This window comes from Periplaneta americana, chromosome 8, assembly GCF_040183065.1.
Source record: "Periplaneta americana isolate PAMFEO1 chromosome 8, P.americana_PAMFEO1_priV1, whole genome shotgun sequence".
In the NCBI taxonomy this organism is placed as follows: domain Eukaryota; kingdom Metazoa; phylum Arthropoda; class Insecta; order Blattodea; family Blattidae; genus Periplaneta; species Periplaneta americana.
Genome location: NC_091124.1, coordinates 159,480,647 through 159,503,846, shown reverse-complemented (window position 1 = coordinate 159,503,846; position 23,200 = coordinate 159,480,647). Strand labels below are relative to the sequence as shown.

The following is a 23,200-nucleotide window of genomic DNA, read 5'->3' as shown; positions in this document are numbered from 1 at the left end:
ACTCTTCATGTGTAATTTCACTTTTTCTTTAAAATGGTCATGAAATTCCATCACAAGAAATGTACCTACACTAGCATGAAATTCCATCACCAGAAATGGACCTGTACTAGAGAGAGGTTGACAGCTAATTAAACTTATAATAATAATAATAATAATAATAATAATAATAATAATAATAATAATAATAATAATAATAATAATAATAATAATAATAATAATAATAATAATAATCATTATTATTATTATTATTATTTTTTATTTTTTTTTTTTCATTTTCAACTTCCTAATGTTGTAGGACTTAGTACTTCATGACAAAAAAAAATGGGCCAATTCTTGGTCATTAGGAATGCTAAGTTCTACCACACTGTATGCACTTGTAAACGAACTGCAGTTGGAGGCACTGCTGTATTTATTTATTGAAAGGCCCCCCCCCCCCAGAATGTTTCTGAAATATAATTTGTAGTATTAAGATACAGAAAAATTATTTGGAGAGTCGGCAGAAAAATGTATATGGCTTGGAAGGTTTCCATGAAGTTCTTTATTGTTTTTATTGAATTAATTATAATATCTTTTTTTAAACGGGTAACAATATCAGCACCCTCTCCCACTCCATAAAATCAGAATATGGTATATGGACAAAAATTAAATTTATGATATGTACCCAGCCACGACCCTGCTACTAAAATTATATCCATGTTTTTATTTTCTATAAACATTTGTAATTCTGCAGCCTTAGATTTTTAAGTGGGCGTTCCACTTTAAAAAAGTAAGTTTAGGATTCATGCTTGTGATTGTCATGAAAATCATAATAAATAAGTATATACAGCTGGTTGTAATCGTGAGTTGTTTTACTCTCCTGATAATGCTTTTTGTATAGATGTTATGTGTACTTATAATCTTTTTCTTGTCATTTTAGATATTGACACAAGCATATATATATTGCGCATCATATATCAGACAGTATTAAGGAATGGCATTAGGTTTCTCTGCGTCATTGTCCTTATTTAATTGTAATCCCTTGAGGGGGGGGATGATGGTTTTTCTTTAAGGTCATGTTTCCTGATTTGGGGGCATCTGCTTTGCTGAAAACCTGTTCTTTACGTTTGACTGTAAACTGTGTAGGGTTGGATGATTGTGTTACTGTAGTAGGTTGACTCCTGGATGTTTTATGTGTCGTAAAGGAAACAGTGGGTAATGTCGGGTAGGGAGTGTTTGATTTACTGGGACGACCCTTGTCCACTGATTCTTGTGACTAGCCTGAAGTATTGCTAGTTATTTGGGCATAGGACTGTTTTGAGTGTCACATACGGTATGCTTCAAACCTGGTTATTCTTTGCTCTGCCATCATTTCTGTTAAAATTAGTTATTCTTGATAAAGAGGGCATTCCTAATCAGAGGCCTTGTGGGTAACCGTGTCACAATTTGCGCACTTTTTTATTTGTGAAGTACAACAACCCTTTTCATGATTCTCCACACATCTAGAACATTTAGGCCTATTGTGACAGATTTTGTGGGAATAGCCTAATTTAGCACATCTGTTGCACTGCACTGTACTTTAGAACTGGAATCTGGCTGTAAAACAATGTAGTTAGGGAGTGTTTGTGATCTAAATGTCAGCACACATGTCGTAGAAGGTACCATTTTATTGGAGTCATCATTTGAAAGAATTTTACGATGGAATTTATGCACATTTACAATATCATATTTTTTTCCATCTTGATATTGTCTCTAATTTCTTGTTCTGATATATCTGTATTAATATTCCAGAACACACCTTTTATGAACAGGTTGCTGTATGAAATCTGTGCTTTTAGATTAAGAGTGGGAAGAATTTCTGACTTTGTGAATGTATTTACATCCACACGAGAGGAGAAGTAAATAGCTAATCTATTAGATTCTACTCTTTTGATTGAATTGAATTTGAAGGCATTTTTTTTCCATTTACCGTAAAATGGGGAGAATAGGGATACAGGGAATGAATAGGGATGACATTTTATTATCTTTTTTTTCTTTGTATCAAAGATTAAATATAATAATAAGAGTGTTTATGCTTTCTTTCATAATGAGTAGGGCTGAAAAAAAGTATTGGTTATAGGCTAAGCTGCATTGTACGTAGAGCTCTGTGTTTACAAAATGCTTGTGTGCATGCTCGACTAGTTACAGTAGTGCAGGGGCGTATTTTGTGGGCTACCGGCGGTAGCCCTAGGAAATTACAAAAGAAAAAGTTTATAATATAACATAATGTAATAATTTTGTATTATTAGTTTTACCATAGTAATTAAAATTAAAGTAATTGTTAGATATATTTTGTGTAATAATAGGGTCAGCGGTAGCCCAAACCCTTTAACCAGTATACGCCACTGCAGTAGCGGCTGTTTGTACAGTTTACTTTGTATAAATGAACTCATAATAGAATTTACATTTACATCATTACTTGTGTTTCAAATTAATAAACTAGGAACAAACATTTTACAAAAAAATATCATTCTTATCAATTAAGCCAAACACATTTTCCCTGTGTTCTGAATTCAGTCGCCTTATTATCTGTTCTTTGTTGGATTTTTGTTTCAGCATTCTGATACAACCTCACGTCACTTGAGCAGGTCTATTATTGAGGAGTGTCGAATGTTGACTCTCTCTGCTCCTTACAGACAATAGAGATGCTTAGCAACGGTATGCATTTTGTAAACAATGTATATAGAAATTATTTACTACTCTGATAGCAATACTTTTCTTCAGCCCTAATAATGAGTGAACAAATAAACACTCTTATTATTATATTAATCTTTGGCACAAAGAAATAAAAAATAATAAAACTTCGTCCCTATTCACTCCCTGCAGCCCTATTTCCCCATTTTATGGTAATATTCTACCTAGTTTCAGTCGGTGTAAATTGTCAATTTTATACCCAGTTGCATTAATGTGTAGAACATAAGGGAATGCATTGAAGGCATTGTATTCATAGTCTGAAGTGTCTCTACTGGGTTTGCGTTACTAACATCTGATTTATTACAAGTTAGAGTTTCATGTTCCATTTTATCCAAATGCTCTGGCATGTGTTCAGAATTTTGAGTATCTTGTAAATATGTATCTTGTAACATATTTACAAGATACTCAAAATTCTAATGATCCAAATGATAGGATCCCCAATAGGCTTAAAATAAAAAAAAAATAGACTTCTGAAACAGTCAACCAGTTCAAATATCCTGGTGTTTTGATAGACAATTCTAATGACAGAAAATATGAAATACCTAACAGACTAAATAATGCAAACAAAACTTTTTATGCTGTTCACAAATTATCTTCTCCCCGTTTTTTAACCAGAAATTTAAAAATCATTTTGTACAAAATACTAATCCAACCTCTACTATTATATGGATCAGAAACATGGAGCTTAACTAAAAAGAAAAAAAAAAAAAAAAAAAACACACAAATTAATGGTTTTTGAAAACAGTGTTGAGGAAAATTTTGGTCCAATTTTTAACCCACTTGAAAAGAAGTGGAAAATTCGACATAATAATGATATTCACAAACTTTATAATCAACCGTCAATTTTAGATGAAATACGGACCAGAATATTAAATTGGGCAGGACATGTTATATGTATGGATGACTCCAGCAGTGCAAAACGAACATATATGAACACCTTTAACAACACAAGGCCAATGGGAAGACCTCGAATTAGATGGAAAGATGAAATTTAGAAGGAATGCATGGATATGGGAATTACTAACTGGGAGGAACTAGCAAAAACCAGAACAGAGTGGAAGCATTTTGTGAAATCAGCATGGAGTCGACATGCTCCCTAATGTCCTTTGATTAATTGATTGATTGTAAATATGTTACACCATGATTGACAATATCACTTTCCACTTTGAATTTTCAGAAGAAATTTTTCACTAGCAGAGTGCTTTTGTCCTTAAAGATAGAAACTCGGGGAAAAGTAACTAACCGAAAGGTTTCAGTTTGGAGGGGGAATCAAACAACTATCACACGAAAATCACACTAATTACTAAACACCAGAAGGAGTCGACTTGTCTCCACCACTCTTACATCTCAAACTGGACAGTATTCACTTAAATTATTAAAAATATACTTCTTCTGTATTACACAGAGCAAATAATCAAACTTTTTAATTGTTTTAAGAGGAGACTCCACTAAAAATGACAACTTTTTTCCTAATCATTTTTTCAACCAAATTTTGAGAGCATGTTTTTACTAATGTAATCTTCATCTTACGATGTTTGGTGACGTATACACGTCCGTTGATGTGACATATTAATGAATTTAAATACTATTATAGTCACAATCATGCCATGGTATAAAAGAAAAATTTCACAACCTCGAGCGGGAACCGAACCTGCGACTTTCTGTTCTCTGGTCAGGCGCTCTACCACTGAGCTATCGAGTTCGTCTCACGCCAAAGGCTTGGAATTATCCTTTCATACTGGCGACTCTTTCATACCATGGCATGATTGTGACTATAATAGTATTTAAATTCATTAATATGTCACATCAACAGACATGTATACGTCACCAAACATCGTAAGATGAAGATTACATTTGTAAAGTTTCTTTCAACTCATAAGCAGTGCTGACTAGATCAGACGCTATGGACAGTACTCTATAACAGAGTCGCCAGTATGAAAGGATAATTCCAAGCCTTTGGCGTGAGACAAACTCGATAGCTCAGTAGTAGAGCGCCTGATCGGAGAACAGGAAGTCGCAGGTTCGATTCCCGCTCAAGGTTGTGAAATTTTTCTTTCATACCATGGCATGATTGTGACTATAATAGTATTTAAATTCATGTTTTTACTATTCAAAGGACTAATAAAATCCAAATAATGAACTCCCAAATGTTTTTGGCCTTTGATTTTTTTTTTTTTCAGAAATACATTCAAACCCAAGTTTTTAGTAGAAGATCTCAATTTTTAAGCTTCCTTTTTTTGGTTACATTCACAAGACATAGAGAAACAGTTCTATACATTCATGTTATGAAATATCTCATTTATTCATTTTCGAACATTTTTTTTAAATGAAATGAAATACAGTATGTTATTTTTTTCTATAATTCATGAAAAAAAATATTAATAAAATAAACTAGCAGCATTTCTTACAACATAAATGCATAGAAAAATGCAGCCACCTCACAAATACTTGTAATAAAAATTTCATCCAGATTAATTAATATTTGGCATAAAAAAAGTTGGTGTTAATTGAAGAAAAATAAACTTACGGAAAATTGAATTTGAAAGTAAAATTAATATTTATGTAACACATATCTATGAAAATTCTCCTCCTCTACATTCATCTATTAATTCAGGGAGCCAACTTTAGAACAAAAAGTTACTGGATTTGTAATCTGTAAAAAAGAATTCCTTCATGAAAAAATAATTTTGACAGCTCTTTAAATGCCACGTCTCCTTACAGTCTTAATTTAAAAACATTTTTAAACATATTTGTAATCAGAATTGAACTAAATCCATTAGGAATATGAAAATATACATTCTAATGACGTGAAATAGCCATTTTTTTTTTTTTTTTTTTTTTTTTTAATTTTCATGATTTTCAGTGGATTCTCCCCATAACTAAAAAAAAAAAAAAATAACTAGATAAATTCCTTGGAAAGTACTTGAAATAACCAAAGGAGCTGCACACTTAGGTATAACTTTCACTGACTGAGATTTCCCTCCATACTATTATCAACCTAAGTATTGCAACAGCAGATTTACGTGGCCCTTGAAGATTATCTTGGGTCTTTTGTTCCATCGGAATTTTGTTGTTTTTGGGCAATTCTGAATTTACTATTAATTAGTTGTTTTACAGAATAAAATGTAAGTCCGTTACTAAATCAGATTTTAGTGCCTTTTCAAGGTGTGAATTAAGATTTCTGATGAGGGGGAAGGGGATAGAATCCTAGATAGAGACTGCCACACATAAAATTATTATTATCCTCATTCACTGTGTTGCTTGTCTTGCATCTTGATCATAATAATAATTATGTTCATGAGCAGGCTTAAGATAAGATGTGTAATCCCTAAGTTATTGATTGTTGTCAGCTTGCTGGTGATGATAATACATCAATATTATTTTATTTGCTTACTTTATACTGTATTTTATAAAGTATATTCGTATTAAAACAACTATATTTTTAAAAGTTATTCTGGCAGGGACTTTGATATGAATTTATGAGAAGGGGATAACTTTCCAACAGGGGGAAATCCCTCCATCAGGCACCCTGGCCTTTTTAACCAAAAAGTCTGTTGTTTCATTTCTCTTACATCACAAATGGGAAGAAATGCTCCATAAATTAATTTTTCTCTTAATATTTGAGGAGAAAAATTCGCTCCGGCGCCAGGGATCAAACCCGGGTCCTTGGTTCTACGCACCAAGCGCTCTGACCACTGAGCTACGCCGAATTCAATCCACAGCACTGGATCGAATCTTCCTCCTTCAGTGTTTCTCTTTGTGGCCTGACTCCAAGTTAGGCATGTATGTTGACGTATATGTCTAGTGTCAACTGCCATTATACTAGGAGCGCACTCAGTTGAGTGACTTATTTGGCCGGGATTCCGCAGTTATGATGCACTGCTAGCTATGAGAATATTATGGTTTATTAATTTGTCCTACAGAATAATCTCTGTAATGTTGACTATTAATATTTGAGGAGAAAAATTCGCTCCGGTGCCAGGGATCGAACCCGGGTCCTTGGTTCTATGTACCAAGCGCTCTGACCACTGAGCTATGCTGAATTCGAGCCAGTGGTCACTGATTTCATGTGGTTAGGTATGTCAGATACGGGGCGCCCCCACAGAGACGGCCAATGTTATACAAAAACACAACGGATAGATATGTCACCCAGTGTGTGTCCACAAAAGAAAGAATACTGCTAGGAGAATAAGCACAGCTGCAACCACATTCAGTTTCAGGAATGCAGATATTAATGAGTTATCCATCCCTTAGGTTCGATTGATGAAATTTGTAATCTCTGCCAAGCATATAATTTTTTGCAGGAAGAATTTCAGGCCATTTCACTTCTTTTCCATGTCATATGCCTACTAAATCATTTCATTACAAAGGATTCATTGATATATCACGTTTATGGAAACAACATAAAAAATTAATTCTATTGACTACATATCTAAAGATATTGATAGACAAAAGATTTTAACAGGATTGCACTTCACTGATTTGTTGCTTTGCTTTCAATGTTAATCTTCAGTGGAGTATGTTTCATTATTATGAAAGCAAGTAACTTTCAAAACTTCTGGTATTCTTTGTGGAAAACAAATTTGAAACATCTTTATTTGAACTTCTAACAAACTTAATTTGCAGCATTTGCTGCACAAGCCACTAGTCTGTATAAATTTGTAACCACTCCTAATGTGGGTATCTTGTTTCAATTGTTTCCATAGCCAGAGTCTTCCAAACTCTGGCTCCTGCAATAATCAGGGCCGGGTATTTACGGACATCGCGAAAATCACGACATAATGGATATACAATAGATTTTTACTAATCTTTACGAATTAAGTGATTCTGATTAATAACATGAGGATAAAAAATCGCGACAAATCGCGAAATAGAATTTTAATAGCGAAATATGACCACATCCGCGAATTATTACTATTGCTTCGTTTTCATGTTCCGAGTTTTTTTCGGATTTTTTTCTTCACTTGAATTTGTTATATAACCAAGTAGGCTACATTAAATGGCATTCTTGGTGTTCTGACTACATTAATGAACTCAAAAGACGGAGAATTCAACATTTTCACTAATAATTTGAAAGTGTTCATTTGAGGGCTACAAGTTTTTTTTTTTTTTTTAATAATGTGTGTTAAATCAGTCTCAATCCAACAAATACTGTCTGTTGGCCATACCGCATCTTTAGCAGAATTCAACAAACCTTTAATGTTAATTATTTGGAAAGCGATATTCATACTGAGTTAATACTCCAATTCCAAAATAATTGTATCTTCCAAAATTTTCATTAATCTCCACCAAGAGTACACATCAATGTCCAACAATCTCCGCTGACACCAATATTAAAAAACACAAATGATAACATTAATCTCCAGAAATACCTGCCCTTGGAAATAATTCTAGCAAGTGCGGCCTGCACTGTGGCAGTGCCGATTAGTAGTTTAAGACAACATAGCAGATGTAAACAAAAGCAACTCCTAGCACTCACCTCCCTCCCTCTTTAGGATAGGAAGGGAATCAGGTAATGTATTTATGGCTTAGTGATCTCAATTTTGAACGGAAATGCGCATCTTGTGATATCAGAAATAAATTGTGATAATTTTTACTGACATGATTTGTCTTACATTGAATTAGCACTCCTGAATATAAATCATTAAAGCACACGGTATTATTTACATGTATTTTTAGACTGAAAACTGGTAAATTAATGTAAATGTCGACACTAGGGAAGGTCAAATTACGTTATTGCCCATTCCTTACCTTTCCCTCCCTCTCTCCTGTACTCATTCAGAGACACATGATAGAGCACACGTTGCAAGATTTATTTTAACGATTTTCGCAATTATTCAATTTAAATTCATGGCTAAATGGTTTAATTTTCAAGAAAAGACTCACGACACAAACTATTCAGATTATTTTTACCTAACTGCTTGTATAGCAATCAGCCATTTCTCTCAGGCTATTACCACAATAGAGTGCTGAAAACATTGGGCAAAGACTATTTTTTTTCCTGCTTAACGGTATTTCATAGAAGGAAAAGTGTATTAAAAGTTCTGTTATATTTAACATGTAGAATCACCTCTTAAATTTTGGTGCTTCGGTCCTCTTCCACCCTGTATATTAGGTCTTTAAAATTCGATAACACAGCAGAAAAGCCAGAATAAGTAGTTTGATGTACAGAAAGATACAGAAAAAAGGTAATTTATGTCAAATATACAGCATATAGATACAATCATGTAACACTGGAAAACTTAATATTACTAAATCGTCTCTTCCTCCAAAGATAAATAGGAGGAAACTTAGAGAAATTCTAAGAATAAGGTCTTTCCAAGCTTGGTATCAACTGCTACATAAAGGGAAAGGAGTTATTATATATGCTGAATGCCCAGCAAAATGTGGTGAAGTTCTTGCAATCTTATTCCTGTAAGATCTACTCCTGGCAGATTCTTTAATACAACCTGTTGTAAGCATACTGGCTGCAACGAGACAAACTATTGGTCACGTACTGAGATTCTGCAGGAAAAGTGAGCTGCTATGAAACAACAGACATCATAGAGTGAGAAAAGTATTGCAGAAGTCCTAAGACACCTTGGTTGGGAGGTTCATGAAGAGGTTCATTGCATTTCGACCGCAGATTCCAACAGGCACGTGACATCATAGCCATTCACAGGGTTAAGGATAAGGCAATGGTATTAGATCCAACCATCCGCTTTGAGAGAAACCTCTCCCAAGTGGACGAGGTCAACAAAGAAAAGCAAGAAATATATAAACCATGCCTATCTTTCCTCTCTTCTAAATATAATATACCTGTTAATCAGTAGGACGTCAGAGGTATGTTGGAGCAAGAGATTCCCTTCCACAGTCTACCTACCAACTATTAGTGAAATTAAAATTCAATGTTTTCCAAATACAAAATATCCTATTACAAATTCTTAGGGACTCTTTACATTATCATCCAATATCATTTATATCTTAAGACCGCCAAGTTAGCTCTGTGGTAGCGTGTCTGCCTCCAAACTAGCCGGCCTGGGTTCGATTCCCGGCGGGGTCAGAGATTTTAATATAAAATTTCTACCTCAGGACTAGGATAGATGGTGGTGCACAACTTCTAATCACTAGATTGTGCACCAATATGCCTTGGTTAAATCCCAAATCTCTCCGCAGTGCATATGAAGAGAAGGCATATGTCACTGTTGATAGTGATTCGTCTGTCGGATGGGGACGTTAAGCCTGGCGGCCCCCTTGGTGCTATTCGACAGAAGTAGACTACGTGCCGGCACCGGGTTTCCCCTTCTCCCTTCCTCATCTTCATCATCATCACTCATTCCTGACACTACATTGACACGAACACTTACACATACACTCACCTTAGTAGACTACACAATGTAACTCTTCACACAGACACACATCATGTACAGCGTGACCCACCAAAGTGGTGTACAACTAGAAAATGGGTCACAGTTCTGCCATCTATCTGCAGCATGCGAAACCCCAATCACGCAAGTGAAGTTGGTGGACACGCGCGCGCACGCACACACAAATATATATATCTCCCTCTCCCTCTCCCTCTCCCTCTTGCTCTCTCTCTCTCTCTCTCTCTCTCTAAAAAAAAAGATAATTTTGTCAATATGACGGTTTTGACATCAAGCGAATCCCAAATAAAAAATTTACGTTTTTTTTAATTCACTAACGATTTTTAAAAAAAAAACATAACTGTTCTGTATTCAGGATCCTTGTGGTCACCCTTACTGGAGGGCTGATGATTTAATCAATTCTTCTCTGTGTCCTAATTCTCAAAATATTTTGCAGAAAAACGGACAAAAATATAATCATATTAGGTCATATAGACTTCATTTCCTGTTTAATGGTCCTTTTAGACTTCTGCTTTTGGGTTGGTATTTTAGAATTTGTTTTGGGATTCGCGTGTTTAACTTCATTCCTTCAATGTATTATTTTCAATTCGTCTGATAATTTTGTAAGAATATGTATATCATAATCATTTGGGCCCTAGTTCTGTATTTTTAATCCTTTCCAATATGGGGTAAAAAAAAAAAGATTACTGCTGACTCAAGTGTTATAATATGTTACAGCTAAGGAAAATCACATTTCCTCATTCCTTTGTTCTGCCTCTTCTGTAATAATCCCAATCTTTCGAGCCTCATTTTAAACAATGATGTATGAAATATCATCAGAACTTACGTCCATGTACTTCGTAATGTTGTGATCTCGTAATGTTTCATTATCCACAGAATGGGAGAACTCGTTTATTGTAATGTTTGCTTCCTCTGCTTCCCATGTCTCTGATGACATATTTCCTGCGGAAATTCCTTCTTGCACAACAGCCGTTATGTTTTCTCCTGTAAAAAGGAATTATTACGTCATATAAATTATGTATCCTTATACTGCTTTTCTGAGGCTTGAAAGTAATGTAATTTTCCCTAAGATAGGTTACTAGAGAGATTAGTATCCTCAACACATGTTATAAGATATTTAGTAGGATTTTAAATGAAAAATTAAAAAAAAAACATGCTGAAACTTTCCTTCTGGAGTGTCAAAATGGCTTTAGAAAAGGAAGATCATGTGTAGATCCATTATTTAGTATCAAACTATTGTTAGAAAAAAGAAGAGAATTTAATTTAGAAACCCATATAGCTTTTATTCATTTTGTGAAAGCTTTTGATAAGTCCAAAGAGATCTTTTATTCGACATATTACAAGATAAAAATATTCCAAATATGCTATTACAAAATATAATAGAAATCTACACAGACAGCAAAATAAGTGTCAAAATAAATAACTGTATATCCGAAAGAAAATTAGTTAATAATGGAGTTCGACAAGGTTGTCCACTATCACCAACTTTATTTAATATTTATATAAATGAAATTATTTTAAAATGGAACCAAATCTACACATCAGGAATCAAAATAACCAGTGCTCTAACATTAAATACCTTACTCTATGCCGATGATCAAGTCATAATTTCCAATTCAGAGGATAATTTACAAAGAGGATTGTATACATTAAATAAAATATTAAAAGATTTTGGGATGGAAATTTCAGCACAAAAATCAAAAGTAATGGCATTTTTAGGACAAGACCCAGTCAGAAGTAAGATAATACACAATAACCAATGCCTCGAACAAGTGCAAAATTTCAATTACCTGGGTTGTGAAATATCTTATCAAAATGAAAAAGATGTGAACAAGAAAATTACCAAATTTACACAAATTCTAGGAATAATAAACAATGCATTAAAAGCTAAATTAGTACAAAAATCTACAAGAATAAAAATATATAATACACTAGCATTACCCTCCCTTTTATATGGAAGCGAGATTTGGACATTAAAGAAAAAAGACATGAACAGAATCAAAGCAACGGAATGCTGAAAAAAAGTAACTGTTTTAAATGATTTTCATAAATTGTGTGAGAAGCATGCTGTGTTATCCACTAAAAAAACTGTGAAGTTGACATCGTCAGAATTAATTTATGTGTTAGCAACAAGCATCCTTAGTATATGTAATTACATATGCAAACGAAGATTAGAAAAGTATAAACTCCAAGAATAAGTTTTTTTGGGGAAATGTGACACTTTTGTTAAGTCCGCAGTATGTATTAATGTGCACCTATTCTTCTTCAATAATGAACCACCATCAATTAAAAAATCTTTAGTTTGTCCAGAGATTGGTTACAAACATAAGGGACGACAGTTTTGACTGATGTGAACAATTTCAACATAGAAGGAATTGAGACCCTGTCAGATTTTGAGTAGCTGCATAATGTAAAAATGTCTTTATTTGTAATACAGAATGTCTGGATGAAGGTACCCAGAATAAAGATATTGTATCCCAAAAAGTACAGATCCTTTGCTTTAGGTATAGAGCATTTTCAGAATAAGAAGGGCATATAAGGCGGAGCTATTTCAAACTAGTCTATGTCGACTAGTCAATGCTAGTGAGACAGTGTTGCCTAGTTAAATCGTTGTGAAGTCTCACTGATGCTTCGTGTATTATTTCTTTCTTAAGCACACAATATTTATATGTGGAATTGAATTTTAAGCTGTGTCATCCGATAGAGCTAAAAACATCTGAATGTGACTGTATAACAATGGAATTCGTAGGTGCACAGTGTGAAATTTTGCCAATCTAGCTGGCCAAAAATATTTGTCGCTTCTATAAGCAAGCGTAATGGTATTTTATGTTATAATAACAAGATATTCCTTATTCTACCATTTTACGACAGTTTCAGATGCGCCAGATACCAGTTCGAACCTCAAGGATTACAGAAAATTATCTTACGTTATGGAGTTGGCACAGAATATTCTTAAATTGGTCAATTAAAAAAGAAAAATTGGTATAGGTAATATTCAATAATTTAAAAATAATTGTATTACTTATTTAACCAGAAATAATTATTTTGCGTTAAATTTTGGATAATTTTCGGACAATTATAACACTGACAAGTACACATTTTAATCACTGTCTTAGCAGATATAAGGAAAACCTACTATATTTTCACTTACATATTATATTATATCTAACATCTAAAATCTTAAACATTTTCACAATACATCACACTTTAAAACATAATAAAACATATAAACTGTTCCTGTCTAGCAGTGGGGTAATATACAAAACATATTAGCCAGTAATTTACAATTCAACAAAACTACACTCAAAAGTAATATTAATGATGATAATAATAATAATAATAATAATAATAATAATAATAATAATAATAATAATAATAATAATGTGATCTTTTTATTTAGTAACAACAATGTAATTTATTCGTCACAACAATAATTCCTTTCTACAATTCACCTTAAACGCTCTCGTCAACAATTGGATCTTCACTCACACAGTATTCGTTATAGCACTCCACCGACGACAATGACAATTGACTTGGACTATTACGCACAACAATGAACTGTTAATCTTAACTAATATTTACAAAGCACTATTTACAAATCAGAACTACCAGTTCTCAGTTCACAGTTCTTCTATCTCAGTCACTCGAGTTCACAGTATCTCGAACCACAGACCTTCAGAGACAGTTCACTGTACTCGAACTCGGGTCCCTCCAACTGCGGTCCACTGCACTCGAACTCAGGTCCCTCCAACTGCGGTCCACTGCACTCGAACTCAGGCCTTCGGATGCTGACGCAGATGCGGACGCACACTCGAGTCGAACTCTGGCTTGCTTGCTCTGGCTTACTCGCTGACGGAATAACTGAAAACTCTACAACAACTCTCTAGTTCGCTGGCGCCTGCTCTTTTATAGCAAAATCATAGTTGCGAGAACCTTCTACAGGTGTGTAGAGAATTATCTCAATATCTCTACATCGACATTTCTGGAAGGGCCGGGAAGGTCCGTTCCCCCTTCCCTCCGTAAGCAGCTGCGCGCGCGGACTTGTCGCGTGACGTAATACACCCTCTCTCCTCTCTCCACCGCGCGACGTCACTCAATGTTCCGTGGAGCCTGTGCGATCTGCTTTCTTGCGGGACGCTGGTCGTGAGTTCGATTCTCACGTCGCTGTCACATTGCCCCCTCCTTAGGGCTGCTCGTCCCGGGCAGTCCCTTGGTAGGCGGCTAATCGGTCCAGATGCACCAACATCATCTTCCCTCGAGGTTGTCGCTGGATCCGGTACACCACGTCGTTGATCCGGGTCACCACGCGGTATGGTCCATCCCAGGCACGCTGCAGCTTTGGTGATTTCCCTTTGGTCCTGGTAGGTCGATACAGCCACACCAGGTCGCCCTCCTGGAATCCTGCAGAGTTGGCCAATCTGTCGTAGCGCACCTTCATCCTGTCGCTGGCCATCTTGAGGTGCTCTCTGGCCAGTTGGTGAATTCCATTCAACTTCTCGGTGAGCTCTGCCACATAGTCAGTCGCTGGCTGGTCGGCGCTGGGTGGCGTGCCAAACAGCAGATCACAGGGCAGGCGCAGCTCTCTCCCGAAGACCATGTTTGCCGGTGTCATCCCTGTTGTATCGTGGACCGAAGCTCTGTAGGCCAAGAGGAACAGTGGGACTCTGGCATCCCAGTCTCGTTGATGGTTGGACACCACCTTCCGCAGATGCTCTTCCAAGGTTTTGATGTAGCGTTCCACCATACCATCGGACTGTGGGTGGAGGGGAGTGGTCCTGGTTTTATGCACCCCCAGACGCTCGAGCAATTCTCCCATCAGGTTGGATTCGAAGTTGCGCCCCTGATCGCTATGCAATTCCCGGGGCACCCCGAATCGGCAGATGAAGTTGTCAAGCAGCGCGTCGGCCACCGTCGAAGCCTCTTGGTTGGGAATCGCGTACACCTCTGGCCATTTTGTGAAGTAATCCATGGCGACTAGCAGGTAGCGGTTCCCGCGATCCGTGACCGGGAACGGTCCAGCAACATCAATGGCGATCCTCTCAAAAGGAGCTCCCACGTTGTATTGCTGCATGGCTCCCCTGCTGCGGGTCCTTGGTCCGCGACTGGCTGCACAGGTGTCGCATCTTCGGCACCATTGTTCCGTGTCGGTTCTCTGATGCAACCAATAGAACCTCTGCCTTAACTTGTCCAGCGTCCTGTTGGCTCCCAGGTGGCCTCCAGTCACTCCAGCATGAGTCTCCTCCAGCACTTCCTTCACCTTGCTCCTGGGCAGGACAAGTTGTTCTATGCGGGTCCTTCCATCGGCAGACTCCCAAATCCTCTTCAGGATACCGTCCTTGACAGTGAAGGATTCCCACTGGGCCCAGTAGCTCTTGTAAGTGGTGCTACGGTTGGCGATATCGGCCCATACTGGTCTCTGGCCGGACTCCACATCACGTAGTAGCTGTCCAATGTTTGGGTCCTCCAGCTGCTCCCTCCTTATGGCGGCGTTATCCCATCCTGGGCTCGGCTGGGCGGCAATTGCTCGGACTGCGTGGGCGCCATCCCGCTCTTCTACTTTCAGGCAGTGTTTGCAGCCATCCGGGCACGGACGTCGTGACAGGGCATCAGCGTTGGAATGTTTCTTCCCTTGTCGGTGTTCAGAGGTGAAGTTGTACTCCTGCAGACGTTGAACCCAACGGGCGGTCTGCCCCTCCAGATTCTTGAAGCCCAATAGCCAGGTGAGTGCAGAATGGTCTGTCCTCAGATGGAATTCCTGGCCATACAAATATTTGTGGAAGTGCTTCAGGGCTTCCACAATGGCAAGAAGTTCTCTACGTGTCACACAGTAGTTTCTCTCAGCCTTGGATAGTGTTCGGCTGAAGTAGGCAATCACCCTCTCTTGCCCGTCCTGTTCCTGAGAGAGTACTCCGCCGATGCCTACGTTGCTAGCGTCCGTGTCGAGCGTGAACTTCCTTCCAGGGATGGGATATCCCAGTACAGGAGCAGTGCAGAGCGCCTCTTTCAGCGACTGGAAGGATGACTCCGCCTCGTCTGTCCACTGGAATTGTCGTTTCTCCTCGGTCAGCTGGGTTAGAGGCTTAGCGATGTTGGCGTACCCAGCTACGAACCTTCTGTAATAAGTGCAGAGGCCGAGAAAGCGGCGCAGCTCCTGCTTGTCCCTCGGTCTCGGCCATCCTCTGACGGCTTGTAGCTTCTCCGGGTCCGTGGCCACTCCGTTGGTCCCTACTACGTGTCCCAAGTAGTTGACCTTCTTCTGGAATAGATGACATTTCTTCGGGTTCAACTTCAGCCTGGCTTGTCGCAGTCTCTCGAACACTTTCCTCAGGTTCAACAGCTGCTCGCTGAAAGTCTTGCCCACCACGATGACGTCATCAAGGTACAGCAAACAGGTGTCGTATGTCAGGCCTCTCATTACGGACTCCATTAGTCTCTGGAATGTAGCCGGGGCGTTGCAGAGGCCGAACGGCATAACGGTGAACTGCCACAGTCCTTGGCCTGTAGAGAATGCCGTTTTCTCCTTATCCTCCGGATGTAGCGCCACCTGCCAGTATCCTGACTTGAGATCCAACGTCGAGAACCACTCTGCTCCGGCCAGGGTGTCCAAGGTGTCGTCAATTCGTGGGAGGGGAAAGCAGTCTTTCCTGGTGACGTCATTCAGTCTTCTGTAGTCCACGCAGAAACGCAGGTCCCCATTCTTCTTCTTCACCAGCACTACAGGTGATGACCAAGGGCTGTCGGATTCCTCGATGACCCCTCTTGCTTTCATGCCCTCCAGTTGGCTGTCAATCTCCCTCTGTTTAGCTAGAGGGACGCGTCGAGGAGGTTGTCTGATTGGGCGAGCATTTCCGGTGTCGATGCGGTGCTGAACTTTCTCCGTTCTCCCGTAGTCATTTTCAGACAGACTGAACACGTCCTGAAATTGTCAGTAGATCGTGGATTTGTCTTCTTTCTCTTTTGCTTAAATTCGCCGGCAATTCTCGAGCCAGCTCTTTCAGTGATGGGTCTAGATCTGGATGTGGTCGGTGACACTCCTCGTTTTCTGCCAGAGACGTCACAGACACCACCGGCTCGACGCTACCTAGTACAGTTCCACTAGGCACCTCCTTGTCCCGATTGGTGACATTCAGGACCCTCACCGGTACCACCTTCTGATTCAATTCGGTTACTGTCTCGTTTATAGTTGTAAAATTCTGGTTTAGTTTATCCAAATCGGCCTTAAGTTCGTCTTTCACGATGGCGACAATTCCATCTACGTGGGCCGAAACGCTTTCAATTTGCGTAGTGACGTCATCTTTTACTCCGCTTATGTCGCCTTTCACTCCGCTTATGTCGCCTTTCACTCCACTTATGTCGTTCTTAACCTCACTGATGTGCTTGTTCATTTCTGCTTTCATTTCTGCGATGGCTTGCAGAATCTGCTGTAGGTTCTCCATTGTCGATAATATCCCACTTCTGACACCAGTGTGATCTTTTTATTTAGTAACAACAATGTAATTTATTCGTCACAACAATAATTCCTTTCTACAATTCACCTTAAACGCTCTCGTCAACAATTGGATCTTCACTCACACAGTATTCGTTATAGCACTCCACCGACGACAATGACAATTGACTTGGACTATTACGCACAACAATGAACTGTTAATCTTAACTAATATTTACAAAGCACTATTTACAAATCAGAACTACCAGTTCTCAGTTCACAGTTCTTCTATCTCAGTCACTCGAGTTCACAGTATCTCGAACCACAGACCTTCAGAGACAGTTCACTGTACTCGAACTCGGGTCCCTCCAACTGCGGTCCACTGCACTCGAACTCAGGTCCCTCCAACTGCGGTCCACTGCACTCGAACTCAGGCCTTCGGATGCTGACGCAGATGCGGACGCACACTCGAGTCGAACTCTGGCTTGCTTGCTCTGGCTTACTCGCTGACGGAATAACTGAAAACTCTACAACAACTCTCTAGTTCGCTGGCGCCTGCTCTTTTATAGCAAAATCATAGTTGCGAGAACCTTCTACAGGTGTGTAGAGAATTATCTCAATATCTCTACATCGACATTTCTGGAAGGGCCGGGAAGGTCCGTTCCCCCTTCCCTCCGTAAGCAGCTGCGCGCGCGGACTCGTCGCGTGACGTAATACACCCTCTCTCCTCTCTCCACCGCGCGACGTCACTCAATGTTCCGTGGAGCCTGTGCGATCTGCTTTCTTGCGGGACGCTGGTCGTGAGTTCGATTCTCACGTCGCTGTCACAATAATAATAATAATACTAATACTTATGCTTTTAAGGAACCCAGAGGTTCATTGCCGACCTCACATACACTAGTCATCGGTCCCTATCCTGAGCAAGATTAATCCAGTCTCTACAATCATATCCCACCTCTCTCAAATCCATTTTAATATTATCCTCCCATTTACGTCTCGGCCTCCCCAAAGATCTTTTTCTCTCCGGCTTACCAACTAACTCTCTATATGCATTTCTGGATTCACCCATATGTGCTACATGCCCCGCCCATCTCAAACATCGGACTATATTTTATTAGTCACCTCAGAACAAATTGGCTAGTCCCCTAAATTGAGACAACTCATTCTGCCTGTGATTTTCCTAAGGTGCCAAGAAAAATGTCGGGATGAGCCCTAAAAGAAATGGGCTACTGACTTACATATACCCCATATACAAATCTCGGAATTTTTCCAAATCAAAGCCTTGTGAAATCAGAGTCTTGGCTTTTGCTTATTATCTTCGCTACTCTGGGCGAGTTTACTCGAGCATCACTTGCACACTGCAAGAATTCGGATCCCTTCTCCTGCGAGAACTGTGGCATCCCACTTGATGTGCAGGTTTTTAACATCTTCGGCAATCCTGATCTGCTATTGTTTTGTCATGCTTCTCCGTCCCTCATGTGCTAGCCATTAGGTTACGTCCACTTTCGTCTTTCCCTTTCAAATTATCGAATTACGAGACAAATGGCCAACAGGGTTAGAGCTCCCATATTCAGTTTTTCTCAGCCCCAAATTTTCTTGCAAAGGATGTGTTTTCGATTATCTTTAAATGTTTCTCCTCCCATTTCCCATTGACAATGACAATGACAATCTGGGCTAAGAAAACCACCAAAAGTTATTCTGAAGATTCTAAATTAATTGAAGTACTTACACTAATCTAACTAGCCTCTAGTCATATTCCATAACAGTTTATATTAACTACAGAAATCAACAACACTGCAGCTCCCAGGATTTGAAACCTGAAGGCTGCTGGAAACAAACTGGTCAATTGTGTTTCTATGCTGCACAATATTTGGCTACTGATCTCAGTTTATTTAGACACTATGAGTTCAACTTAACATGGTTTCAGCTACCTGATTTCACTACCACAGCATCAGTGTTTTTCTTTTTAGTGGGTTATTTTACGAAGCTTTATCAACTGCTATGATTATCTAGCATTTGAATGATATGAAGTGATAATGCTGGCAAAATGAGTCCAGGATCCGCTGCCAAAAGTTACCCAGCATTTGCTCTTAATGGACTGAGGGGAAAATCTCGAAAAAACCTCAACCAGGTAACTTGTCCCAACCAGGATTTGAACCTGGGCCTGCTCATTTCACGGTCAGGCATGCTAACCGTTACTCCACAGCAGTGGACAGCTCGAAAATTGGCTTTCAATGTCACAGACTTCAGTTCAAATCCCAGTAAAATTTTTGCTGGACAAAGAAAATGTTGGGACTGGCATTCTCTGGGCACTCTTCTTTCCTATGCCATAATTTCATTAATTTTTCTTATTACCATTATCATACCTCAATGAATGCTCGGTCTTACCAGCCAGCACTGTGCCATATTCTTCTGCACAGAGACTTCATGTCTGATCAGCAGCACAAACTGATAAATAATAAATTATCATTTATCTTACAGCATTGAAACCCAATATTATTTTATACTTTATTAAGATTTATATCAAAACAATTTTAGGGTTATTTCTACATGATTAAGATTTGTCAAAGGAGTTAAAAATTATATACAATATAATAAAAATAAACGAGTGAAAATGAAAGTAGATCTGACATTAGAAGACGGTGTTTGTTGAGTAAAAATTGAGAAAGGTTACACCATGTTTCACTTTATGATTATAATTAGAGATAGAATTTTCATGCATTATCAAATGACCAAAGATTCACAATGAAGGAAATGTCGCTAAAAATATGCACTAATAAAATTGAAACTTGCATTTATTTTCGAATGGCACAATGCACTACTAACATTCTTCTCAAATTTTCAGCTTTGAAGTTCATGTGTTTATCTGTCAAAATGTTTTAGTACACAGAAAATGACTTTTCTACGTCACAAGAAGTGGAAGGTGCGAATTTCAATTATGAACTTTAAGACAAAGTGAGGCAAAATTCTGTGTCTTCAACATTTTAACCACAAGTTCATAATCGGGATATCCATTAACTTTAACAGAACACAAATAGCCCTATAGCAATTCACAAAGAAACTATACATGTACTGTAGACCTATTACCTGTCCAAATTAAATCCATGTAAAAGAGAAGCATGTTAGCAGTATTGTCAATACCAGTACAAAGTATGTAAGGGATACATGAGAAGCATTCTTCTAATATTTTAGGCCTCAGGTTGAACTTGTATAGAACAGAGTTGGGGGGTTTGCAATTTTAGTGTGACAATACAATGAAGGGATTATCTGGTAATGTCCAGGAGTTCTCAGGTAGAAGCATGAGATGTTATTTATAAAATGCAGTATTATGTGATTTAACATAAAACATGCACTAAAATTGGAAGATAAACGTAAACTTCATCTTACGATGGTGGATGACGTATATACGTCCGTTGATATGACATATTAATGAATATTTAAATACTTATATAGTCACAATCATGCCATGGTATGAAAGAAAAATTTCACAACCTCGAGCGGGATTTACAGGAAGTCGCAGGTTCGAATCCCACTCGAGGTTGTGAAATTTTTCTTTCATACCATGGCATGATTGTGACTATATAAGTATTTAAATATTCATGGAAGATAAACCTTTAAATATGCTTTATTAAACCTATAATCTTAAAAACATACATTATGCATGAATTTATCCCTAAAAAAGTCAAAACATGCAAATATGTAAGGAAAAAGTATACTTATTTCGACTCACTTAGCCATGAAATGGATATTTACAAAGTTTGAGAAGTGTAGGAACCTTATATGAAAACATACATTTACATTAAGGTTACCAGACGTCATCATTTCCCCAGGATAATCCCCGAATTTTGCTTTCTATCCCCAGAATGTTCCCAAATTTAATAATTTTTTTTCCCAGATATCCCAGGATTTTCATTGTTAATATTATTATTAATATAGTTTAATGATCCTTCCACAGTGCTGTGATAAATTTTGCTAATGCAACTTTACCGCTTCTCCATGATGCCATAATCAAAACTCACAGTGAGGACACCTGCAGTTGAGTCTTTCATTGTTATCGAAGTTAATAAAAGAAAATTGAACTCTAGGAAAGAAGATACAACTATTTCACCATCAATTAAACAACTTTTGGGCGTATTTAGAAGAAGTGGCTCTTATTTCAAAACAGCATTCTCAGTATTTCTCATGATTTTTATGAAAATGCTGTAGAAAATCCTATTGCCTAGGTTATTCACATAAGACATCTATGAAATTTACGAGTACTTATAGTGCTGAAACCTCCTACAGAAAGACAAATATTTGAAGAGACAGTCCATCTAGACCAGGCCTGCACAAGGTTTGCGCTCTCTGGCCGGCTCACAGCTCATGAGCGGAATACAGATATTAGCTGCACTCTGTATAAGGGTGGACTGGAAGAAGGGGTGATCTCGTACAAAATGTACACAAAAGGAAGTACTATTACGAGTGTTTATGAAATGAATTCCCGTTCAGTGTTTGCAAAACTATCTTGGACTATTACTAATTAATAAAGAAATATTTATTTTACAGAAGTAATAGAAATTCTATAGCTACTTAAATGTACAATATCATTTTGTTATATTTTTATTTATCAGTACATCAAAATGAGGTTTTATGCTGTTGGCAGCTGAAAGGAACAGTAGCCTACTGATCATAATGAAACATCAGTTACAGATGTTCGATGTCTGCCTTTATTAAAGTTGATTATAGAAAACAGTTGCTCACAAATATAAATGTTGAGCCAAACATAGCAATCATTTTCACAGCCAGCCTGTGTAGTCGTGGATATTATTGCTAATGTTTAGTCTTGTAAAACTCAACCAGGCTAGTAGTATTATTCAAACGATCTTTGGCCCTTACGTCACATTGAAGATCAGTAAGTTCGAGCTGTAAATCATTAAATGTTACATTCCGTCTTTTAGATTCCTCCATATTGTACTGTAGCAGTAGGTAAGTAACGTGAAACAGTTACTGAGAATAGGCCTACACACAGCACTCCACTACATAACTGAGTGGTCGTTTCCCTCTCCTCTACCTATAGCAAGTCTATGTCATTCTGACGTATCTTCCTTTCCGTTTCGGCGAGCGATAAACACCGCTCTCCCGCTCCGAAGGAGCATGAGCGCTCATTGAGCGCTGTTTGTGCAGGCCTGATCTAGATAGTCCATCTATCTAGATGGACTTGACCTGGTTGAAGATAATTTATTCGATGAAATTTTTTGCTTGAAGAATATATGACTTCAGAAAAAATGGCAAAGTGAAATAAAGAAAATTATACTCTCTGCTTACAATGGGGTGGAAATTTTTATTATTTTTTTTTCTGAGAAAATGATTCTCTGTGCACAATTTTAGAAGTTGATTGAACTACCTCTGAGTCTGCTTGGAAGTAATGCTTCAGTGGAGAGAGTTTCATCAATGAAACATGATGTAGAGATATCAAAAATCCAGATTGAGTTTAGAAACTGTTCGTGCCATGCTTGCTGTCTTAACCTTTAGGACCTGTGTGTCCATTATAGTGGCCAGCTAGTATTATGGCAATGACGTGATATAATGCGTTATAAATTGTATGTTATATATAAAATACGTTGATATTGTTTAATTTTATATAACATTAAGGACAGTGCACTTGATTAAAACAAAATTGTTTGTAATGTTTTTTTTTTTCTTAAAAAAGGAGCAAAATTAT

At 37.9% G+C, this 23,200-nt stretch overlaps 1 protein-coding gene across 3 annotated transcripts in view; it reads right to left on the bottom strand.

Annotated features, from left to right (window-relative positions):
* Nucleotides 1-23,200, bottom strand: part of l(1)G0289 (lethal (1) G0289) — a 274,921-nt gene that overhangs the window by 60,051 nt on the left and 191,670 nt on the right. For all 3 annotated transcript variants that reach the window (XM_069833939.1, XM_069833940.1, XM_069833937.1), the window contains exon 3: nucleotides 10,900-11,057. In XM_069833939.1, coding sequence (XP_069690040.1) covers nucleotides 10,900-11,057 — 158 coding nt within the window. The remainder of the gene's footprint in view (nucleotides 1-10,899; nucleotides 11,058-23,200) is intronic.